Source organism: Myotis myotis, unplaced genomic scaffold (genome assembly GCF_014108235.1).
Source record: "Myotis myotis isolate mMyoMyo1 unplaced genomic scaffold, mMyoMyo1.p scaffold_m19_p_3, whole genome shotgun sequence".
NCBI classification, from domain to species: Eukaryota; Metazoa; Chordata; class Mammalia; order Chiroptera; family Vespertilionidae; genus Myotis; species Myotis myotis.
Window position 1 is genome coordinate 198,522,493 of NW_023416335.1, and position 25,754 is coordinate 198,548,246.

The window sequence follows — 25,754 nt, forward strand, 5'->3', positions numbered from 1 at the left end:
CAGCCCCGCTGTCTCTACTCCAGGCTCTCGGGTCCCTGTGTCAGTGGAACAAACTGGATATTCTACCCCTCAGCCAATTCAGTAGCCACTTCCCACCAAACCCTTGTTGGGGCTGGTCTGCAAGCTTGAGGATCCCATGGATGGGCCACTTAGGCCCCATCTATAGGCAAACTGGGCCTCCTTAGCCCGCCTCTGCTCCCACCCTGTGCGTATGGGGAAAAGGACAGGGGAGTGGAGCAGGCATCCGAGGCAGCCTTCAAACTCGGCTCCCTTTTTGTTCACAGAACAGCCTCGCACGGAGTCGGAGTGGGAGAACAGCTTCACCCTGAAAATGTTTCTTTTTCAGTTTGTCAATCTGAACAGCTCCACGTTTTACATCGCGTTCTTCCTCGGAAGGTAGGAACCAGATCTCCCCACACTCCTGGGCCGGGGACAGAAAGCTCAGGGGTCACTGGCCGGGGCAACAGAGGAGCTCCTCCTTTCATGTGATTCATACAAAGTGTAAACAGAGATTAGCTTCCTCCTTTCCATTCCCATCTCGGGAGATGGTTTTCGCTCATGAGTACCTGGCACCTTTTCTAGCCAAGGGTAAGTGGAGGAAAGTGATTTGCACCTGGGAAGGATGGAGGTCAAACTTGTAGACTCCATCTGCACCTGAGTCAGGGCCCAGACCTCACACCTATAGGAGCAGGGGCATGAAGGGGAGGGGGAGCGTGTCCTAGATCCCTGACGCCACAGAAGAGGGATCGACGTCCAGACAGGAGGGGGCTGACACAGGATGCCAGAGCAGCCAGGGTAACTTCTCAATCCAGCAGTTAGGAAGACTGGAGAGGATCTGCATTCATTCATGTCCCAAGAATTCACCACACCAGGAAGTGTTTCTGAACAGATGGGACGGGGATTGGGTTTTGGTCAGATGAATGCAGCAGCCTCGCCACAGTATTAGGTGCTTCAGAATGGAATCCTAGTCAAATCATTTGATTGAAAAAAAAAACACCAGCATTAGTGTTATTCCAAAAGATCAGAATGTGTTTCAGTCCACCTTGCTGCTTACACAGGCCTTGCCCACAAGCAGAGACCAGAGCACTTAATACTCAACAGAAAATGTTCAGAGTCACAGCAAGCAATGAGAACTGTGCCTGGCAGCAGACAGAAAGGCCAGAAGAGACAGTTCCCCTGGAGAATTCCAGAAGCTCTGTAGAGTTTCCTAATTCCCTCAGACCTGTCACTGCACCAGTAATTTTTGTTGGAAGATGTGCTAATCGGAATAGAATATTGACTGAAGGCTTAGGTCTACAGGATGCTAATGGTCTGTTTTTCTGTGTGTTGAAGATTTGCAGGACACCCAGGTGCCTACTTGAGGCTGATAAACCGGTGGAGACTAGAAGAGGTCTGTATTCTCCCATCATTCCTTGTTTCCTATAGGCCTGCATTAAACTGCATCAAAGGGCAACTTTGTGCAGATTAGAAACCAGACACCATTTCTTCCTCTCCATTGATTCTTGGATTTCTGTGTTTGCTTACCTCCCAGTGCCACCCCAGTGGATGCCTTATTGACCTCTGTATGCAAATGGGTATTATAATGGTGCTAAAGCAGACCTGGAATAATTTCATGGAGCTTGGCTACCCGTAAGTACCTTCATGTCTGTGCTTGAGAGGCAGCGTTGCTCATTATTGGCTTTTTTAGGCATGGAAGTAAGATAAGCAGTGCAGACTCAGCAGCTCAGCCAGGGCCTGTCCTTGGAGCTAAGTGTTTACACTCAAAGACATTCATGAAAATAACTAACCTTGGCAATGGCCGGTGTGGCTCAGTTGGTTGAGCATCATCCCGTGCACCAAGGGGTTGCTGGTTCAATTCCCAGTTAGGGCATATGCCCGGGTTGCAGGCTCGGTCCCCAGTGGGTGGCGGGCAGGAAGCAGCCAGTCAAGATTGTTCAGCTCTCGCATCAATGTTTCTCTCTCCCTCTCCCTCTAAAATAATCAATTTTTAAAAAGTCCTTGCCATAACAAAAATAATACTGATACACACTCGCTTTTCTGGAAGACTTAGCACAGGTCACATGAGCAAAAGTGAATACTTTTTAAGAAGATTGAGCCCCTCAATATGGGACACTTGTATGCAAGCTGCTTCCGGTGGTGTCTCTGACGCCCTAGCTCCAGCATTACAAATCTCTGTAGCACGTTAACTAGATCTCTACTCCCCCATCCCTGAGATAAGTCAGGCACAGCAATTTTTAAAACTGCATTCAGGCTGTACAGAAAAGAAACTTGTGGAAAGGAGCAAAGTTTAGGGATTCAGAAAAAAAAAACCTGAGTATGTCGAAGTCAGCATATCTTAATCAGGAAAAATATTATTACCTGGTGCTAATAGTTTATGTTGATGACAATGGGCCGGAACTCACATCACTTCTGCAAGGATAACCTTGAATTCTGCTGTGTTTGCTCAGCTCTGGTCAGTTACATTTTAAAGGGACATAAATCAGCAACACTCCTATTTCTGCCTTAATTACACACCTACTGATTTCTGTGTCAGCTCGGTGTCTTCATAGATGTCTTCAGGGGCCCAGGGAGGACCACTCAACCCGAAAAATTAGCTGGAACTTGGTTCATTTTGAAAAGTGATCTCTTATCTTCCTACCAGAATCACTGCTGGTCATTTTCTCTTCTAGGTTTATCTTTAGAAAACTTATTCCGAGTGTTTCATGTTTTCTATAAAACTTTTTTTTAAAAAAATAAAGCATAAAATCAAACCTTTAGAAGCATTATTTTAAAGTTTAAACCATAATTTATCAAAATGTCATGGATATCAAGAGACCTATTTTTATTGTTTAATAATGTAGACATAGAGCAAAACTGTGAAGTAGGCAGAGTTTGTCTTTGAGACCCAGCCTCTCACTTCCTTTATTTCACATTTAGTTTTTGGCATGTCTACTCCCAGAAACCTTCAACCTTTTCCTTATCCCCAACAGCACACAGAGCTGCCCCCCGTCCCCCATTTCCTCAGCCCTGTTCCATATAAGATGCGCTCCCAGGCACTGCTAAGGATTAATGTGCTGACCTACCCAGGGTGACGTGCATTTTATTGGGAGTCAGAGCCTCTGTCGAGCTCAAGTCCAAAGCAGGCCAGTCCGGCTGTGGAACTGCAAGCTTCCGTGTGCCAGAGAGGAAGCATTCTGTGGGTTTGCAGATTTCCTAACCTCCTCTCCCCCCGCTCGCCACCGCCAAGGTTAGCACCCATGTGGTGAGATTGCTCATGGCTCTTAAATTAAGCCAGTGAGGCCACATCTTCCTCTTCTCACGTATCTGGGTGTTGCTTTATAGATGGGGGGTTAGTTTATAGATGTTCTTGGTCCTTTTTCTAACCCTCATAGGCAGCACTGATCTCATGACAGTTTCGTGAATGACTCAACTAAGTTCATCAATCATTCTGTTTACTCACGTGAAGCACAGCCTCCCTTGTTATTTTCCAAGGCTTTCTTTCCTTGGCAGCCTGTCCTCAATTATTTTTTTAAACTATGAGTCTATATTCAAACGCTTCTATGTCTAACTTAAGTCCTATGAACAGTTACATGTTTTTTTAAAGACACTGACCTTGTTGTGCAGGTTAATTCAGAACTGGTGGACCAGAAGAAAAGTGCGACTAGAGCATGGGCCTGAAAGGAAAATAAGATTCCCACAATGGGAAAAGGACTACAACCTTCAGCCGATGAATGCCTACGGACTCTTCGATGAATACTTAGAAATGAGTATGGAGATATTCTACTTCATCCTTTATCCTAGTTCATAGAAATGCAAATTCCAGCTCTCTGGCTACATTCAACTCAGCATATGTCAGTTATTATCTAGGCCAGGGGTTGGAACGTCCGGCCCACAAAATTACTTGGTCTGGTCCTGCCAAGGCACCACAGGTGGGATTCGAAATTCAAAAAATCTAGGAGCTTTTTTCATAGCAACATAAATTTATATTAAGTGAATTACAATAAGCGAATGTTGTTATAAATATCCAAATGGCCCTTGGCAGAAAAAAGGTTCCTCACCCCTGATCTAGGCCATCAGTGTTTGGGGACTCTTGAGCTGAACGTAGAGGAAGGAGTGTGTTGCTTTAAGAAGCTCAGTCCACAGGGATGGTGCCCAAAGCCTATAGTCACATGCACATCAATGTCATGACATTGTGTCCTGTCTGTTGTAATAAATCACCAGAGAACAAAAATGAGTTGGAAAACTTGACGAACCAAAGAAAAAGGTGTTATCACTTATGGCCCAAATGATTCATTCAGTTGATATCTGTTGAGCCATGTTATGTTCAGACAGACACTATGCTTGGCATTTAGAGATATAAGAAGGGATAAGGCAGAGTCCCAGCTTTCAGAGGAGTGCATAGGCTAGTTGGGGGGAGCCAGAAAGAGAAAGTGTATGTGTAATGGCGTGTTGTAAGATGATGCAATATGAATCAGTAGGGGTATAGGGGGGCACAGTCATTCTCTTGGAGGGGGTTGGCAGGAAGCAAGGACTGCTAAGCTATGCTATACTTTTATTTAAGAAATCAGATTTCTCTGTAATCAGACCCAAGCTATTTATTGTAGTATGTAACTAAGAACATGGGGTCTGCAAACAGATTACCTGGGTTTAGATCTCAGCCCTATCTCGTATTATCTGTGAAACTTCAGGTGGTTAATCTCTCTTTGTCTTTTTTTTTTTTTTTATTGCTTAAAGTATTACAAAGGGTATTACATATGTGTCCATTTTATCCCCCCGCCCTAGACAGTCCCCTAGCCTCCCCTATCCCCCAATGTCTTATGTCCACTGGTTATGCTTCTATGCATGCATACAAGTCCTTTAGTTGATCTCTTACCCCCCTACCTCCTGCCCCACAACCCTCCCCGGCCTTCCTGCTGCAGTTTGACAATCTGTTTGAGGCAGCTCTGCCTCTGTATCTATTATTGTTCAAAAGTTTATAATGGTCTCTATTATCCATGAATGAGTGAGATCATGTGGTATTTTTCCTTCATTGACTGGCTTATTTCACTTAGCATAATGCTCTCCAGTTCCATCCATGACGTTGCAAATGGTAAGAGTTCCTTCCTTTTTAGAGCAGCATAGTATTCCATCGTGTAGATGTACCACAGTTTTCTAATCCATTCATCTACTGATGGGCACTTAGGCTGTTTCCAGATCTTAGCTATGGTGAATTGTGCTGCTATGAACATAGGGGTGCATATATCCTTTCTGATTGGTGTTTCTGGTTTCTTGGGATATATTCCTAGAAGTGGGATCACAGGGTCAAATGGGAGTTCCATTTTCAGTTTTTTAAGGAAACTCCATACTGTCTTCCATAGTGGCTGCACCAGTCTGCATTCCCACCAGCAGTGCACAAGTGTTCCTTTTTCTCCACATCCTCTCCAGCACTTGTCGTTTGTTGATTTGTTGATGATAGCCAGTCTGACAGGTGTGAGATGGTACCTCATTGTTGTTTTGATTTGCATCTCTCGGATGATTAGTGACTTTGAGCATGTTTTCATATGTCTCTTGGCTTTCTGAATGTCCTCTTTTGAAAGGTGTCTATTTAGGTCCTTTGCCCATTTTTTGATTGGATTGTTTATCTTCCTTTTGTTAAGTTGTATGAGTTCCCTATAAATTTTGGAGATTAGGCCCTTATCGGATATGACATTGGCAAATATGTTTTCCCACACAGTGGGTTTTCTCGTTGTTTTGTTGATGGTTTCTTTTGCTGTGCAGAAGCTTTTTATTTTGATGTAGTCCCATTTGTTCATTTTCTCTTTAGTTTCAAGTGCCCTAGGAGCTGTATCAGTGAAGAAATTGCTTCGGCATATGTCTGAGATTTTGTTGCCTTTGGATTCTTCTAGAATTTTTATAGTTTCCTGTCGTACATTTAAGTCCTTTATCCATTTTGAGTTTATTTTTGTGTATGGTGTAAGTTGGTGGTCTAGTTTCATTTTCTTGCATATATCTGTCCAATTTTCCCAGCACCATTTATTGAAGAGACTATCTTGGCTCCATTGTATGTTCTTGCCTCCTTTGTCAAATATTAATTGAGCATATTGGTTCGGGCCGATTTCTGGGCTCTCTATTCTATTCCATTGATCTATATGCCTATTCTTGTGCCAGTACCAGGCAGTTTTGAGAACAGTGGCTTTGTAATACATCTTGATATCTGGTATTGAGATCCCACCTACTTTGGTCTTTTTCAGGATTGCTGCAGCTATTCGAGGTCTTTTTTATTCCAGATGAATTTTTGGAGAGTTCGTTCTAGATCTCTGAAGTATGCCGTTGGTATTTTAATGGGAAGTGCGTTGAATTTATAGATTGCTTTGGGTAGTATGGACATTTTAATGATGTTGATTCTACCAATCCATGAACACGGTATGTTCTTCCATCTGTTTATGTCTTCCTCTATATCTTTTTTCAACGTCCTGTAGTTTTCTGAGTAGAGGTCTTTTACCTCTTTAGTTAAGTTTATTCCTAGGTAGCTTAATTTTTTTGGTGCGATGGTAAACGGGATTGTTTTTATAATCTCTCTTTCTGAAAGTTCACTATTGGTGTATAGAAATGCCTCGGATTTCTTGGGGTTAATTTTGTATCCTGCTACATTGCCAAATTCATGTATTAAGTCCAGTAGCTTTTTGATGGAGTCTCTAGGGTTTTGTATGTATAATATCATGTCGTCTGCAAATAAGGACAGTTTTACTTCCTCTTTTCCAATTTGGATGCCTTTTATTTCTTCTTCTTGCCGAATTGCAATGGCTAACACTTCCAGTACTATGTTGAACAGGAGTGGTGAGAGGGGGCATCCCTGTCTTGTTCCTGTTCTTAGGGGAAATGGTGTTAGTTTTTGTCCATTGAGTATGATGTTGGCTGTGGCCTGTCATATATGGCTTTTATTATGTTGAGGTATGATCCTTCTACTCCCACCTTGCTGAGAGCTTTTATCAAAAATGGGTGTTGAATTTTGTCAAATGCTTTTTCTGCATCAATTGATATGACCATGTGGTTTTTTTCTTTCAATTTGTTTATGTGATGTATCACGTTTATTGATTTGCGGATATTGTACCATCCTTGCATCCCTGGGATAAATCCTACTTGGTCATGGTGTATGATCTTTCTGATGTACTGCTGGATCCGATTTGCTAAGATTTTGTTGAGGATTTTGGCATCTATGTTCATGAGGGATATTGGCCTGTAATTCTCTTTCATTGTGTTGTCTTTACCTGGTTTTGGTATTAGGGTGATGCTGGTTTCATAGAATGAGCTTGGAAGTGTTCCTTCCTCTTGAATTTTTTGTAGTAGTCTGAGGAGGATAGGTTTTAGTTCTTCCTTGAATGTTTGGTAAAACTCCCCTGTGAAGCCGTCTGGTCCTGGGCTTTTGTTTGCTGGAAGCTTTTTGATGACTGCTTCAATTTCTTCCATAGTTATTGGCCTGTTGAGATTTTTAGATTCTTCCTGATTGAGTTTTGGAATGTTGTATTTTTCTAGGAATTTGTCCATTTCCTCCAGGTTGTCTAGTTTGTTGGAGTAGAGCTGTCCATAGTATTTTTTAACAATCATTTGTATTTCTGTGGGGTCTGTTGTTATTTCGCCTCTATCGTTTCTGATTTTGTTTATTTGGGTCCTCTCTCTTTGCTTCTTGGTGAGTCTGGCTAGAGGTTTGTCAATCTTGTTTATCCTTTCAAAGAACCAGCTCTTGGTTTCATTGATTTTCTGTATTGTTTTTTTGGTCTCTATGTCATTTATTTCTGCTCTAATCTTTATTATCTCCTTCCTTCTGCTCACTCTGGGGTTTTCTTGTTGCTCTCTTTCTAATTCTTTGAGTTGTAGAGTTAGATGATTTACTACCATTTTTTCTTGTTTGTTGAGATAGGCCTGTAGAGCTATAAACTTCCCTCTCAGGACTGCTTTCATTGTGTCCCATAGGTTTTGGATTGTTGTGTTTTCATTGTCATTAGTTTCCAGGATGTTTTGAATTTCTTCTTTGATTTCATTGGTAACCCAATCAATATTTAATAGCATGCTATTCAGCTTCCAGGTGTTTGAGTATTTTGGGTTGTTTTTATTGTAGTTTATTTCTAATATTATGCCATCGTGGTCTGCGAAGACGCTTTTTATGATTTCAATTTTCTTGAATTTGGGGATACTTTGCTTGTGACCCAATATGTGGTCTATTTTTGAATATGTCCTATGAGCATTTGAGTAGAATGTATATTCCCTGGCTTTCGGGTGAAGTGTTCTGAAGATGTCTATTAAGTCCATCTGATCTAGTGAGTCATTTAGGATTGCTGTATCTTTGCTGATTATTTGTCTAGAGGACTTATCCAGTGCTGTCAGTGGTGTATTAAAGTCCCCTACTATGATTGTATTGTTGTCGATGTCTCCTTTGATATCTTCCAGGAGTTTTTTTAGGAATTTGGGTGCTCCTGCATTGGGTGCATATATGTTTACCAGGATTATATCTTCTTGTTGTATTGATCCCTTTAGTATTATGAAGTGGCCTTCCTTATCTCTTGTTATGGCCTTCACTTTGAGGTCTATTTTGTCCGATATAAGTATTGCTACCCCAGCTTTCTTTTCCTTTCCATTTGCCTGAAAGATATTTTTCCATCCTTTCACTTTCAGTCTGTGTGAGTCCCTTCTAATGAGGTGGGTTTCTTGTAGACAGCAGATGTATGGGTCATGTTTTTTTATCCATTCAGCCACTCGATGTCTTTTGTTTGGAGCATTTAGTCCGTTTACGTTTAAAGTTATTATTGAAAGGTACTTGTTTGTAGGCATTTCTGTTTTTGTGTGGCTGTTTTCTTTCTGAGCTTTTTATTTCTTATTTTTATACCAGTCCCTTTAGCATTCCTTGCATTGCTGGCTTGGTGGTGATAAACTCCCTTAGCCTTTTTTTGTCTGTGAAGCTTCTTATTTCCCATTCAACTTTGAATGATAGCCTTGCTGGATAGAGTATTCTTGGATTCAGTCCTTTGCTTTGCATCACTTTGTAAATTTCTGTCCATTCTTTTCTGGCCTGATGTGTTTCTGTTGAGAAATCATTTGACAATCTAATGGGAGATCCCTTGTATGTAACTTTCCGTCTCTCTCTTGCAGCCTGTAAGATTCTCTCTTTGTCCTGAACATTTGCCATGGTAATTATGATGTGTCTTGGTGTGGGTCTTTTTGGGTTCACCTTGTTTGGGACTCTCTGGGCTTGTGTGACTTTTTTCTTCCCCACCTCAGGGAAGTTTTCTGATATTATTTCTTCTAATAGGTTTTCTAATCCTTGTTCATCCTTCTGTTGTTCTGGTACCCCTATTATTCGTATGTTGTTTCGTTTCATGTTGTCCCAAAGCTCCCTTAGGCTCTCCTCCTGTCTTTTCATTTTTTTCTCCAATTGCAGTACATTTTGGGTGTGTTTTGCTTCCTTGTCTTCTAAATCACTAATTCGGTCCTCCGCTTCTCCTAGTCTACTGTTGATACTTTCAATGGAGTTTTTCATTGCAGCTATATCACTCTTCATATCTTCTTGGGTCTTACTTAAGTTGTTGATTTTTTCATCTGTTTCTTCTAGCTTCTTCCATATGTTATCGATTTTTTCATCTGTTTCTTCTAGCTTCTTCCATATGTTATCGATTTTTTCATCTGTTTCTTCTTGCTTCTTGCTGAGGTTGTTGATTTTTTCCTCCATCCGGTTTATGCACTCTAGGACCCTTATTCTGAATTCTTTTTCTGTCATGTTGCATGCCTCTGTATTACTTAGCTGCTTTTCTGGAGAGTCCTCCTTCTCTTTCCTTTGGGGGTTTCTTTGTCTACCCATGTTTGATCTCACTGACATATCTAGACGTTGAGTCGTTCAGTGGCTGCTCCCTTGGTGGCAGTGACTCCTTGGTCTGCGGTTCCTCTTCGGGCGGTTGCGGTAGCAGCTGCTCTTCAGTTGGCAGCAACTCCTCTGGTGGGTGCTGTTCACAGCTGTGGTGGCTCTTCTGGCTGGTGGGGCGAGGTTTCACGTACAGCTGCTGTTCCTCAGCAGAGGGTGTGGTGCTCAGGAGGTTGCTGTTTCTTGGATCTGCTTTCCAGGGGAGTTCTGCTCTTCCCGGCTGTAAACTGTCCCGCCAGCTGAGGAATTTCGCCAATTCGGGGTGGATGTTACTAGTTTCAGCTGCTCACTCCATTTGCTCAGGGACACGACCTGGGACGCGTCTGCCTATACCGCCGCCATCTTCCTGAATCCTCTCTTTGTCTTAATGTCCTCATTTCTAAAGTGGGAACGATAAGAAGAATAACTACTTCATATGGTCTTTGTATGAATTAAAAGAGTTAATGCATGGAAAAGGCTTAGGAAAATGCCTGGTTCATAGTATGCTCTTGGTACAAATTATCTTATTATTATTTTCCTAATCTTATCTCCTAGGGGAGAAAAGCTAACAGAATCCCCTAGCATAATAATTGTGTATAGATTTTCTTTCTTAACTTGTGTTTAAGCTTTGCAACATTGGGGTGGAAATTGGGGGTAGGGATGGGCAAGGTGCATTACTTCTGAAAGTAGCAGTTCTTTCTGTGGAATCTGAAAATTAAAGGAGCAATAGAATTCATGCTTAATATGTCTTAGATTGCTTATGTCCTAAGTATCTACTGGTATTTTCAGAGTTTCAATTACAAAATGGCTGAGCGATATAACTTGGAGAAGAAATCAATTTGGGCATTCATAATAAAACTTAATAAAGAGAATTCATTAAGAGAAATGCTTTGAGGTCTCTTAATGGACTCTTCTCCCATAAAGAAGGAAATGACAAATAATGTTGGTGTATTGAGTGCTTGCAAAGAAGCTTTTGTGTGGCTAGAACTGGAGGGCTCCCAAATACTGTGGTGTCTTGGCAGCAAGAAACAAGTCTCAGTAAACTCTCACTTCTTACTTTCATTCTTATTGCTTTTGTAATTTCTTAATGACTTTCTGCTTTGTTGTATTTTTAAAAAATTTATTCATTGATATATAATATATAGTGAGAGAAGTATATAAACCGTGTGTACAAACCAATGAATTTTTACACTAATGTAACCAATCTATGTCAGAGAAGGGTTGGCAAATTACTGTTCGTAGGCCATATCCAGGCCACTGTTTTTGTGAATAGCATTTTATTGGTACACAGAAACACCATTTTGTTTTGGTTTTGTTTTACATATTATCCGTAGTTGCCTTTGCATTACAGCAGCAGAGTTGCGTAGTTTTGACAGACTGTCTGGCACTTTACAGGGAGTGTTTTCCATTCCTGTGAGCTAGATCAAGAAGTAGAATATTGCCACTGTCACAGAGGCTCTTTTGTCTCCTCTCGCAGTCATAGCACCCTCCCTAACCATTTTTCTGACTTCTAACATCATATATTAATTTTGCCTTTTTTTAATCTCCACATACATGGAATTGTACAATACAAACTCTTGTAAATGCCTTTTTTCATTCAATATGACGTTGATTAGATTCTTCCATGTTGTTACAGGTAGTAGTACTTCATTTTCAGTGCTGTATAGTATTCCTAGAGTGTGTACCTGAAGCAAAATTATGAAAGAGGCACAGTTTGTTTTTGATAACCACTCCCATTTTTCCTTTTGTTGTATTTTTTTTTCATTTCCACTCCAAGATACTCCCCAACTTTCTCCTCTGTCCCCCACAGAATCCCCTAAGTCCCCACCAACCAATCTCTCAACTCTCCCATATCATGAAATGTACTTGTGAGCACCACTAAAGCACTTCCTAACTTTCTGACATCACAAGATATTCCAGGCTCATCTTGTATCTTCTCTACCATAGCTCTGGAATCAAACATTTCTCCAAGGATGTCTTGTCCTTTTATTAGACAACTAGAGGCCTGATGCATAAAATCCATGCAAGAGTAGGCCTTCGCAGCCCCAGCTTCATCTGGAAGGTCGTCCCACTGTTCGGTTGACTTTCATATTACGCTTTTATTATTATAGATGGTATATAGAAAATCAGATCTTGGACCTTAGGTATGATCATTGCTGCTAGGCCCAGGACTGCCTCTTTTTTCAATAACTGCCCATCTTTCTGTTCCCTGTGCTTTGGCACTAGGAGGGGAATATGAGTTAAAACAATGAGAAAGTCATATTATTATTCTTTTGAAAATAGTCATGGGAAACCAATACACTTGTTTCGTTTTTCCTCTAGTTCTTCAGTTTGGATTCACAACTATCTTCGTGGCAGCTTTTCCCCTAGCACCACTTCTGGCCTTACTGAATAACGTAATTGAAATTCGACTTGATGCTTACAAATTTGTCACACAATGGAGGCGACCTTTAGCGTCAAGGGCCAAAGACATAGGTAAGTTGGATGTGTTTTAAAAGATATTAACTGTTCGGAAGATAAAATAAAAATGACTGTCAACTTTAGATTTTTTTACTTATGGCTCCCATGTAAGGTGATTCAAGTAACTCTTGCAAAAGAATAATTGTGTTAGCTTTAAATAATATCAGATAACAAGTAGAGCTGCCTATTTGGAGACTTATCTATTCCAGTGCTAGAAAAGTTATACTTAAAAATAGAGTCTCAATTTAGTTATTTCTATCTTAAGACTGGAATCTAAATTTTTGATTATCCCTTATTTTCTTTTCAAAGTAGATCTTCCGTCAGCTTAACTTAAAAGTGTGAGTCACATGAGGCATGATCCCGTTTTCCTAAAGACAGAGATGACCTTTGGTCTTTGACTAGAGATGCTCAGTTGAATCAGGTGCAGCCTCTTGAGAGCTGCCTGTGATCAGAGTCTGACTTGTATTCACTTCTGCATCCCATACTGAGTCCAGGGCAGGCAGGTGCTCAGCCAGTGTGTGGGGAAGAGGCTTGAGTGTGGGTGTGTTTGGCTCACAGGGGTCTTTTAACCTCCATAGGAAATAAACACACATTCAGTGAGCACCTCTCCTGGGTCAGTGTGTCAGGAACTGGACCCGCTGATGAACCAGAGGAACCCTGTCTGTACCCCTAAGGAGCTGGTGGCAGCGTGACATTGCATGTGCCAGCCTTATCAGAGGGGGCTTGGGTGCCTTATCGTTGACCAGAATTCTCTACGTGTGCCTGATCCTGACTGAGTTTTTAAGTCATGAGTGTTGGCACTTACACAGAAAACTCCTTCATTGCCAAGGTGTTCGCAAGTACAAATTCTTACTCCTGTTTGCAAGTGTATTGGGGAAGATGAAAGGACCCTTAGAAAGACCTATTTAAAGTTAGTTACCCCAGTTAATTTCATACTTAGTACCTCTGCTGTGTGTCTGGAATTAATACAACACTTCTCTTTGAATAGGAATTTGGTATGGAATTCTTGAAGGCATCGGAATTCTCTCTGTTATTACAAATGCGTTTGTCATAGCGATAACATCTGACTTCATTCCTCGCTTGGTCTACGCATATAAGTATGGACCTTGTGCAGGCCAAGGAGAAGCTGGGCAAAAGTAAGTTTGCTGTAAAACCATCGCGGAATCTCCGTTGCCTAGCCATTGTGCGGTGTTAGGCACTCAGACAGAAACCTCTGCATTGGAGGAACTGGGTCACAAACCTGGGACACGAAGGCCTGTGGTGGGGGAGGTGGGATTATGATTATAACACTTTCTGTCCAAGTGGACGCATCCTGATCTATTAAAGGAATGGGAGTCAGACAAGTTTTAAATGGAATCCAATGTGAGAGCAACAATTAACCATTTTCCTCATGCCCCGACGACTATAAATTCAGAAATGTGTGGTGTGGCATTGTAATGTGTGTAGCAGAACAGTGGTACAGGATGTAGTGTAGATAAATGGCACTTCTATGAGTTTGTAAAAGAATAGCTATGATCTGGTTCCCCTTATGTCTTTATATGTAGACTCTGCACATTCTCTATGGGAAATATGTAATCCTGTGCTGAGTACCCACGAGGTACTCAATAAATATTTGTGAAATAAGTAACTGAATGATCATTTCCTGGCTATTGACCTGACCAGTGTCTACATAACTGCAAAGCAAATTGGGTGAACTCGACTCCCTCGGAGCTCAGTTCTGGCATCATCTCAATGGTTCCCAAAGCCAGGGCTCTGTATTTCTGGTCAGAGAAAGCCTTGGCAGAATTATAACATGTCCCCTGGCTTTCACTGGTATACCCTTGAAAAAAAGATAAGAAATCTTAACATATTTTCATGGACAGTATGTCCCTGTTTGGCTAATGTCAAAATAACCTAATTCAAATTGTGGGACTTATGTGTCTGTTGTTCAGAGTGGGGTATGTGCTGGGATCATAGGGTATTTTCAGTGCTCCTGAAATCATCCCGCTTGGGCTGCTGCCTACTCATATAAGAAGCCCTGCCTTCTGGTTTACTAGTCTGAGCCAAATTAATTCATTTCCTACAGCCATTGTAGTTCAAGTAGCCCCAAGGAGTCAAGTGCCACTGAATCAAGACAACTGAATTAATGTACCCCTGGCCTAGGTCCAATTTCATTAATCCTACGTAAATACTCTAAGGCATAGATGATCAAATACAATAAAGCTCACAGTGCAGCTATTTGAAGAGGCTTTTATAAAGTTCTTTACTACATTAACCTGTGGCCATTAAACACTAATTATCTAGCAACCTTAAGTGAGCATACCATCCCATTTTAAGAGAGATTTAAAGACTTATGTTGTGGTATCCATACATTTAATTCTAAGGGTAACTGTTGTTAACATTCTCTTCTTGACGTAGCCTACAAAAAGCTTACCTTTAGTCAAACCACTTTCAATATGTTTTGCATTTGACTCTCAAAACAAACCTGGTTATGAGTCATGCATTATTACCCATACTTTGAAGAGGAGAGACTAAGAGAAGTGAGTCCACTTAGCATAATATTCTCAAGTTCCACCTATGTTGTTGCAAATGGCAGTATTTCATCTGTTCTTATGGCTGAGTAGTATTCCATAGTATATATGTACCACATTGTCCTTATCCAGTCCTCTATCAAAGGACATTTTGGTTGTCTCCATGTGTTAGCCAACGTGAATAATGCTATAATGAACATAGAGGTGCATATATTTTTGCAAATAAATGTTTTTGAGTTTTTCAGGTAGATACCCAGAAGAGAGATCATAGGGTAACTCTATTCTTAACGTTTTAAGGAACTACCATACTGTTTTCCATAGTGTCTGTATCAATTTAGTAGTAAAGGATAAAGGGGGCCAAATATATTTTACTTTGGACAGTGGAAACACAATGCAATATACAGATCATGTATCATAGAAATGTACACTCAAAACCTACTAACCAATGTCATCCCAATAAATTTAATTTTTTAAAAAGCTGTAAAGTCATTTTGTCTAAAGAGAGAGAAAAGTGAATCCAGAATCATAAGGCAGTGTAGCTGTTGGAGCCCACATGAAGATACTAACCCTAGACTCATGCAGTACTCTCTATCCTGAACCATACAGTCAGCTGGTTTTTCAACAGAAACTTTGCAGGTCAGAAGGCAGTGGCATGAAATATTCATAGTGATGAAAAGCAAAGACCCACAACTAAGATTACTTTACCCAGGATGGCTATCATTTAGAATTGAAAGAGAGATAGAGTCTCTCAGACAAGAAGAAGAAAATAAGGTATCACCAACACAAAAAAACCTAAAGGAGTTCATCACCACTAAAGAAATGTTAAAGGGACTTCTTTAAGAATAAAGGATTTAAAATATGAATGATAAAATATAGGAAAGAAAGAATTCTCACTGACACAGGGCAGTAAAAGCAGAAAATCAACCAACTATAAAGCTAATATAAAAGTTAAGAGGCAAAATTAGAAAAGTAATGTGTAATTACAACAATACATTAAGGGAAACACACACACAAAAAGAAGCAAAAATAATGACAGAAATGTAAGTGTGAAGGGGATGTGTCTGAACATAAGTGTCCTTCAACCTGAAACTGCTATTAACATAGCTTGGCCTACATGAGACACAGGGTAACCACAAACAAAAAAAAACTCGAGGAGGTGTACAAGAAATAGAGAAAGGAATCCAAACACAACACTATAGAAAATCATTAACATACGGGAAAAGAAAGCAAGAGAGTAAAGGAACATAGGACTAGAAAAACAATCAGAAAACAATAAAACTGCAATAACTGCATAACTGTCAATAATTACTTTAAATCTAAATGGACTAAAATGCTCCTATCACAAGACAAAGGACGGCTGAATGCATTAAAAAATGAGACCTGTACATATGCTGCCTACAAGAGACCCACTTCAGATTGAAAGACACAATCTGAAAGTAAAGGGATAGAAAAGGATATTTCCTGAAAACAGAAGTGGAAAAAAAAAAAAAAGCTGGGATAGCAATACTTATATCAAAAAAGATAGACTTCCAAACTTATGCAGACATCCTAAATAACCAGTATGATTCCCTACCGCCACCCACTGAATATAATAAACTATTTTGTTATTAGGTAGACATGGTTTAGAGTTTTGGAACATTCCCTATCCTAGTGAACAGAAACGTGCAGTTCTAAGAATTATTGTGAGGTATATACCTGATTTAGTGATATAAATTAAAACTAATTTTCCTGTAGAAATAGTGATATTATAAGGAGTTCAAAAATTGAACAAAATGTTCAAATTTTCACAGAATGAACCACAAATATACAACTTACTGAACACTAAATATTTATACAAACTGTAAATCAATTGAAGAGAGGAACACCATAACCAAATACAAAGTTGTTTTTTAAAAGATAAAGCTTACTGTACAAAACTGTTTTCTTCCTTTTTCATAATGCCTGACATTTTTATTGCAACAAGTCAGAAATTAATTTTCTTCTTTCCTCACTTCATTAGCCTAATTTATTATATAAATTAATGTATCTATAAGTAATCTACAAAGCATGTTTGACTTTAAATGCATAAACCCAACCTTATTTCCCGTCACTTTTTCTCCTTTTGACCCTATACCCATGCTATTTTGAGTCACAGTGGTTAAAACCTAAATGGCAAATTTAGTAGCAAATTCAAAGACACTGTACAGTGAGTTTTATCGGGACTCTACAAATTCAAAAGCCAGCTTCTGGGTCAGTTCTTTCCCTTGAAACTGATTATAATAATGCCTAGTTCATCCTTTTCCCCCATAGTCAAAGACTGAAAACAGTAGTTAATGGTCTTCAAACCAGAATTCCCACATTTAAATGAACGTGGTCTTCTCAGAAATGACTTTGGAGGGGTGTGCATCCTAATTCAAGCAGTGCTATCCTTACATAGGTGTTTTCTGAATCTCCTTCCTTAGAAATACCTTCAGAGACCATCTACCCCTCCCGTAAGAAACTTGATTTCATTATTTTATATTCACTGGAAATCCTTTCTTTGATACATTTTTCTCCACACTCTCACTTCTCCCTGATTATCAGTGTGCCATCACCTTTCCTCTGTCTCACTTGGAGCTGGTAGTATGTCACAGTGAGGGTATGTAGATCTGCTGGCAAACTGAGTGATAGACATGAAATCTGCTGCAATAGCAGGCCAGTGTTTACAGATTGATGCCATCTGGCTGAACTTTATACAGCAAATTATGGAAATCTCAATTTCTAGAATCGATGATTGTCTCAACTATTTGATGTTGGCAAGCTAAGATTCTATCCTAGTGAGAGAAATTCCTAGACAGTATTAGCAGTTCCTGTACTTCCATGATTGTGGAAATTATGTGGGAAGAAGACTCACATAGCTGATAGCTATATGTATATATTAGGTTCATGTGTAATGCTTTGCATCTAGAAGGAGTACACACCCCCTAAAGGCATATTTTCAACTTGGATTTATGACATGAATATGCTTGATACATAGTTTAAAGAAAGATCCTCTTTGAGGGTAGGGTATTCAGTCCATGAGACAGGTATTTCATTTGAATTTAGATTTCCTCAGTTGAGTTTTTGAACAGAGTATCCATTAAACAGCAGCTTTAATCTCAATAAAGCTCAGAGCTGCTTTGTAAGGAAGGAGAGGTTGTGAATATTCCATTTTAATGCTGGTCCTCTTTTGTTGTCCCTTTTCCCACTGCTCAGCTCCGAAGAAGACTACTATTTTCTGTATTTCACAAAAACGAGTTCTTTCGCTGTGACAGCTAATAATCATTAAGGCACTCATTTGTTTTCATGTCATGTCCTAGGCAATTCATAGATGAGAGAGACATAAATCCAAATCACCCTTCCAAGGAGTAGCAGGGGAGGCCTGCTTGCCTTTGGATTAAGGCATGTTACACACACTCTGACTATTTCACTCATGAGTGACTTGACAGATGGGTCCTGCTTGGTTCATTTTTTTTAAGGCCATGATAAACTAGTGATTTTTCTTGAGTGAGATAACACAGAACCTGTGTGCTCTCAGAACTATGTTCATGTCAGCATTTTGGTTTGGTGGTCAGCAACTTGGAATAATCACACCAGGTGATGTTAATAAAGAGAATTAGAAGACCATGATTTATCCATTTAATCAATAATTACTAATGAGGTCTTGCTAGGTACAAAAAATAAAATGGATTAATAATAGCCACTCATATTGATTAAGATCTTGCTATAACCTAAGCACTATATCACTTACTTTGTATATATCATTTCATTTAATCCCCCCAATGACTCTATGAGGTGGGGACTTTTGGCACTTAAAGAAGTTACATAATTTTCTGAGATTACAGGTCTAAAAATCAGCAAGGCTACGGTTTGACTGCAAAGCCCAAGGATTTAGTGTTATAATATACTGACCTCTGGGAGAGAAGGAAAGTCATGTTCTCAAGAACCTTATACTAGTTTTATTCCTGGTCCATTTTCAAGTCCTTGATAGAATCTCTGGTGCTTTAGTGTGCCTCCAATCAAATCATTTAAATCAACATTACTGGATCCCTACTCTTCACAATATTGTCCTGGCTCCAAGAATATAAAAATATCCAGGACATCTGTTCTGCTTCAAAAAAAACAAAAAACAATAAAACCCTATAGTTCAAAGGAGAAGACATCCATGCATGGAGCCAACTCTAGTACAAATGGTAGGGCAACTGTGAAGGAAGTGTAGTGGCATCCTAGGGAGAAGGGACTGAGTCTGTGACAAGGTTGATTAGGGCATCTTCCCAGAAGATGTGCCATTTCAGTTGGCACAAGGATGAGCACTACTTTCACTTTTAAAGAAATGATTAGGGAATCCCAAAAGAAAAGGGAGCTGAGCAGAGGCATGAAAGCATGCAGGGAACATAGTCTACCATGACTATCGCATGGGATGTGAGATTATGTTCAGGGCTTTATGAGAGAGCATACATATTCACTACAAAAGTAATGTGTTTATATGTGCGCATCGTCTCTCTGTGTGTGTATGTCATCAATGAAAGAAGCTGTGCCTTACCTATCACTTATGCTGATCATGCCATGTTACCTTTCACCTATTTCTCTGATGCATTGATGTTCTGTTTGATGATTCTGCACAAAAAGAATTAGAGCAAAAGGCCTGACTGTCCTTGATTCAACATACCCAGGGTTTTTTAGTGTATCCTAACTTGAGTGATTATGACAATGCAGAGCCAACTAAAGGCGCTTACATCTGCAGGAAACTCTAGGAAGTAGAGCGTTTAGTGAATTGGATGCAGAGGTGACAGGGGTTCTAACATAGAATTTGCTTTCTGTTTTAGGTGCATGGTTGGCTACGTGAATGCCAGCTTGTCTGTGTTTCGAATCGCTGACTTTGAGAACCGGTCTGAGCCTGAGTCTGATGGCAGTGAGTTCTCGGGGACTCCTCTCAAATACTGCAGGTGAGCGGGGCACTCAGCCTAAGATGAGGCTGCTCTGCCACAGGGAGGTTTTGCGCGGACAGCCCTTTCCAACTGAGTTGGTTTAAAACAGTGGTTCTCAACCTTAATAGTCATTAAAATCCCCTGGAGAATTTTGAAATCTGACATCCAGATCCAGAAAGCCCATAGAGTTCCAAATAAGAGGAACCCAAAGTGGCCCACACCAGGATATTATAATTAAAACTAGAGGCCCAGTGCACAAAAATTTGTGCACTCGGGGGGAAGGGGAGGTCCCTCAGCCCGGCCTGTGCCCTCTCGCAGTCTGGGACCCCTCGGGAGATAACGCCCTGCTGGCTTAGGCCTGCTCCCGGGTGGCAGAGGGCAGGCCCAATCCCTAGGTGCAGCCCTTGTTGGGCTCAGAGCAGGGCCGATTGGGGTGTTGGAGCGCCGCCCCCTGTCATGCACAGAGCAGGGCGGATCGGGAGGTTGCGATGCCACCCCCAGTCACGCTCAGGGTAGGGCCGATTGGGGGGCTGGGGCACCGCCCCCTGTCACACTCAAGGCAGGGTCGATGGGGAGGTTGCGGCGCCACCCCCTGTCACGCACAGAGCAGGGCCAATCCGGGGATTGGGGCACTGCACCCTGTCACACACAGAGCAGGGCCCATCAGGGGGGTTGGGGCTCCTTACCCTGTCACGCACGGAGCAGGGTCATCAGGGGGTTGGGGAGCTCCCCCCTGTCACGCACAGAGCAGGGTCGATCAGGGGGTTGGGGAGCTCCCCCCTGTCACACACAGAGCAGGGCCCATCAGGGGGTTGGGGAGCTCCCCCCTGTTATGCACAGAGCAGGGCCCATCAGGGGGTTGAGGAGCTCCCCCCTGTCACTCAGAGAGTAGAGCCAATAGGGGAGTTGGGGCGCCGCCCCCTGTCACACACAGAGCAGGGCGGATCAGGGGGTTGGGACGCCGCCACTGTCACACTCAGGGCAGGGCCAATGGGGAGGTTATGGCTCTACCCCATCACACACAGAGCAGGGCCTGTGGGGGGGGGGGGTTGTGGCGCTGCCCTCTATCACCCACAGAGCAGGGCCGATCAGGGGGTTGGGGCGCCGCCACTCTCACACTCAGGGCAGGGCCGATGGGCAGGTTATGGCTCTACCCTGTCACACACAGAGCGGGGCCCATGGGGGGGCGGGTTGGGGCGCTGCACCCTGTCACACACAGAGCAGGGCCGATCAGGGAGTTGGGGCGCCTCACCCTGTCACACACAGAGCTGCAGGGTGATCAGAGGTTGGGGAGCTCCCCCGTATCAGGCACAGAGCAGGGCTGATCAGGAGGTTGGGGCACCTTCCCCTGTCACAAACAGAGCAGGGCAGATAGGGAGGTTGTGGCCCCACCCCATCACACACAGAGCTGCAGGGCGATCAGGGGGTTTGGGCGCTGCCCCCTGTCACGCTGATCCCGGTGCCGGGAGGCCTCTCAGCTCCGCTGATCCCGGTGCTGGGAGGCATATTACCCTTTTACTATATAGGGTAGAGGCCTGGTGCATGGGTGGGGGTCCCTACTGGGGTGCCTGGCCAGCCTGGGTGAGGGGATGATGGCTGTTTGCAGCTGGTCACACACCATTCAGGGTGGGGTCCCCACTGGGGTGCTTGGCCAGCCTGGGTGAGGGGATGATGGCTGTTTGCAGCTGGTCACACACCCTTCAGGGTGGGGGTCCCCACTGGGGTGCCTGGCCAGCCTGGGTGAGGGGCTGAGGGCTGTTTGCAGCTGGTCACACACCCTTCAGGGTGGGGGTCCCCACTGGGGTGCCTGGCCAGTCTGGGTGAGGGGCTGAGGGCTGTTTTCAGGCTGGCGGGTGACGGAAGCTCCCAACCACTCCTTTTTTTCTTTTTTCTTTTTTTAATTCTGGGCCAGCTTTAGCTCTGAGGCTCCAGCTCTTAGGCCTCCGCTGCTGAAAGTAGGTATCTGGTTTGTTTCGGTTTGAAACAATGTATAACTCCAGCTCTGACTCCAGCTCTGAGATCCCAGCTCGCTGAAAGCTGGTTTCTGGGGTTTTTTTTTAGCTTCTATATTTGTTAAAATGTTTCAAACTGCAGGCTCAGAGGCCTGCAAGGCAGGCGGGGAACGTTGGTTTCCTCCGTCACTGAAGCAAGCAAGCCTCATGTTAGTTTCAAGCTGCCTGGCTGCCGGCCACCATCTTGGCTGACAGTTAATTTGCATATTGCCCTGATTAGCCAATGGGAAGGGTAGCAGTTGTACGCCAATTACCATGTTTCTCTTTTATTAGATAGGATGTCAGAAGTTAATGACAAGGGTAGAATATTAAAAATTGAAAGAGAAAAATAATTTGTTATATACAAGGGTGCCGGGGTCCTGCCCCAGCAGGTCCAGGGGTCCCCAAAGGTGTGGACGGAGTCGGCGAAGAAGGAATGACACGGAGACAGCATTCAGTTGATCAGCAGCCTAGCCAGGATCTCCAGCCAAGTTCTGGTCTGGATCTCCAGTGAAGTTCTGGTTAGGATCTCCTGCCAGGGTCTGTGTCCATGTTCTCTTGTTAGGTTCTCCAGCCAGGTTCTGTCTCTAGGTTCCAACCCCAGCGGGTCCAGGGGTCCCCAAAGGTGTGGACGGAGTCGGCAAAGAAGGAATGACATGGAGACAGCGTTCAGTTGATCAGCAGCCTTGCCAGGATCTCTAGCCAGGATCTCCAGCGAAGTTCTGGTTAGGATCTCCAGCCAGGTTCTGTGTCCATGTTCTCTTGCTAGGTTCTCCAGCCAGGTTTTGTAGCCAGGTTCTGTCTCTAGGTTCTTCAGCCAGGTTCTTTCGCTAGGTTCTGTCTCTAGGTTCTGAGGCCAGTTTCTGTCCAGGATCTTTTGCCATGTTCTCTCCAGCGAAGTTCTTCTGTCTCTAGGTTCTGTGTAGGTTCTGTCTTCTAAGTTCTGTCTTGTTACATCTGTATTTATACCAGTTGATTCCAATCCTATCAATCTCTATTCCAAAGGTTAGGGCATTTCTTATCTCCATTCCAGGGAGTAAAGATTATGTAGCTTAAGCATGATTGTTCATAGTTAAAGTGATTAATTACCCACCTGGCACTTAGTTAAGAGGTTTTATTCCCTCCCTAACTTCAGGGGAAAATCCCTACCTGGGGAAACAACCTTTCTCAGAGACCTTGGTTAAAACACAATGCCAAGAAGGTGAGCAAACATATTAAGAACAGTATGCCATATATACCAGGTCCCTTGAAACAGCAAGCATGGACCGGCTCCCGGCACAAGGGAACTCTTCGCTGATCAGGAGTGACATGATATATTAAAAATGCTCAAACGAAAAACCCACAATCAAGAATACCCAGCAAGCCCTGGCCAGTGTTGCTCAGAACACTGGCCCGCGGACCAAGGGTCACAGGTTTGATTCCCAGTCAAGGCCACATACCTGGGTTGCAGGTTCATCCCAGGCCCCAGTCAGGGCAAGTGCAGGAGTTTGGGTAGGGGAACCAATTGATGTGTCTCTCTCACATTGATGTCTTTCTCTCTCCTTCCTGCCTTCCACTTTCTCTAAAAACTCAATGGAAAAAATATCTATCTATTTATGACAAAGGAGCCAAGAATATACAATAGTAAAGGACAGTCTCTTCAATAAATGGTTCTGGGAAATAGGACAGCCACATGAAAAAAAAAAAAGAAAGAAAGGAAGGAAGGAAGGAAGGAAGGAAGGAAGGAAGGAAGGAAGGAAGGAAGGAAGGAAGGAAGGAAGGAAGGAAGGAAGGAAGGAAGGAAGGAAGGAAGGAAGGAAGGAAGGAAGGAAGGAAGGAAGGAAGGAAGGAAGGAAGGAAGGAAGGAAGGAAAGAAAAGAAAGAAAGAAATTGGGCCAATACACAAAGATGAACTCAAAATGAAATAAAGATTTGAATATAAGACCTAAAATCATAACAGTCCTACAAGTAAACATAGGTGGTAAGATAGCTGACATTGGTCTTAATGATGATTTCTTGAATCTGACAACAAAAGCAAAGACAACAAAAAGAAAAACAAGTGGGACTACATCAAACTAAGAAGCTTCTGCACAGCAAAGGAAACCATCAACAAAATGAAAAGGCAACCTACAAAATGGGAGAAAACTATTTGTAAATCATATGTCTAATAAGGGTTTAATATCCAAAGTATATAAAGGACTCATACAACTCAATAGCAAAAAAATAATCCAATTTAAAAATGGGCAGATCCTCTAAATAGAAATTTTTCCATAGAAGACATACAGATGTCCAACAAGTACATGAAGAGATGCTCAACGTCACTAAGCATAAGAGAATGCAAATCAAAATCACAGTGAGATCACCTCACACCTGTTAGAATAGCTATTATAAAAAAGATGAGAAATAACAAGTGTTGGTGAAGATGTGGAGCAAAGGGGGTCCTTGTGCACTGTTGTTTTGGGAATGTAAATTGGTGCAACCACTATGGAAATAGCATGTACATTCCTCAAAAATTAAAAATAGAAATACCATATTATCCAACAATTCTACTACTGGGTACTTCTCTGAAGAAAAACAAAAAGATACCTTCAAAAAAAATATCTTCATCCCACATTTACTGCAGCATTATTTATGATACCTAAGACTTAGAAACAACCTAAGTGCCCATAATGGATGAATGGATAAAGAAAATGGGATGTATATCACAAATATATATATATATATATATATATATATATATATATATATATATATATTCATATAATATTACTCAGCCTTAAAATAGAAGGAAATCTTGCTATTTGCAACAGCATGGAATACCTTGAGGGCATTGTGCTAAGTGAAATAAGACAGAGAAAAAAATTGTATGATCTCACTTGTATGTGGAATCTAAACACAAACATATAAACAAATAAAAAATCCAAACTCATAGGTTCAGAGAACAGATTGGTGGTTGCTGGGGTTGAGGAGGAGGATAGGCAAAATGTGTGAAGATTTTCAAAATATGTAAGTCCTGGGGATGTAATGCACATCATAATAACTATAGTTAATAATACTGTACTGCATACTTGAAAGTTACTAAGGACATAGATCTTAACAGCTCTGATCACAGGGGGAAAAATTGTCTTAACTAATACATAAAGGCAGAACTCAGGGTGGTAGCAGACATTTCAACTTTTACTCAAAGGGCATTTGCTGAGCTGAATACACCTGAGCTTTGTTTTTCAAGACCTTCCATGGTTAAGAAAGTTGAGAGAAAAGAGAAAAATGACCATCCTTGTGAGTATAAATCCAAACATACACTACATAAAACAACAACAATATATTCATACTAGGATCTATTTTATAGCAGTGGAAATAAATTAGCTCCAGACAACAGCATGGATGAATTTAGTAGCATGATAACTAAAAAAAAAAAAAAAAAAGCAAGTCTCAGAAACTAAATAGAGTATAATATCCTTTCTAGAAAGTTAGAAAATAAAACTACACAGTAAAATATTCAGACAAATGAATATACATATGTATACATAATATATCTTAATTATAAAAATGAAATTTGGGCCGAAACTGGTTTGGCTCAGTGGATAGAGCGTTGGCCTGCAGACTGAAAGGTCCCGGGTTCGATTCCGGTCAAGGGCATGTACCTGGGTTGCGGGCACATCCCCAGTAGGAGATGTGCAGGAGGCAGCTGATCGATGTTTCTCTTTCATCGATGTTTCTAACTCTCTATCCCTCTCCCGTCCTCTCTGTAAAAAATCAATAAAATATATTTTTAAAAAAATGAAATTCGGTATAAGGGGATTAAGGGAAAGCAATGGAAGAGGACAGAAGTCGATATAAGTTCCTGGTCATGTTTTAATTCTTCAGTCGAATAGTGGATTTATGAGAGTTCATTATATTATTAAAGTATTAAGTGAATAAAAAGTTACAGAAAAAAAGAGCATGAATAGACCAATGAGGTTAGTTATAAACATTTAAGAATTATGATTAAGCCAATTCTGTGCACCTGAGGGCCCAAATAATATTCTACAGAAATGCGAAG

At 41.7% G+C, this 25,754-nt stretch overlaps 1 protein-coding gene across 1 annotated transcript in view; it reads left to right on the plus strand.

The window, feature by feature from the left end:
• ANO4 (anoctamin 4) overlaps nt 1–25,754 on the plus strand; it is a 257,465-nt gene that overhangs the window by 223,751 nt on the left and 7,960 nt on the right. Inside the window, exons 19-25 of the mRNA XM_036301477.1 lie at nt 285–396; nt 1,333–1,390; nt 1,532–1,629; nt 3,604–3,746; nt 12,170–12,322; nt 13,296–13,443; nt 19,641–19,760. Of these exons, the coding sequence (XP_036157370.1) occupies nt 285–396; nt 1,333–1,390; nt 1,532–1,629; nt 3,604–3,746; nt 12,170–12,322; nt 13,296–13,443; nt 19,641–19,760 (832 nt within the window). The remainder of the gene's footprint in view (nt 1–284; nt 397–1,332; nt 1,391–1,531; nt 1,630–3,603; nt 3,747–12,169; nt 12,323–13,295; nt 13,444–19,640; nt 19,761–25,754) is intronic.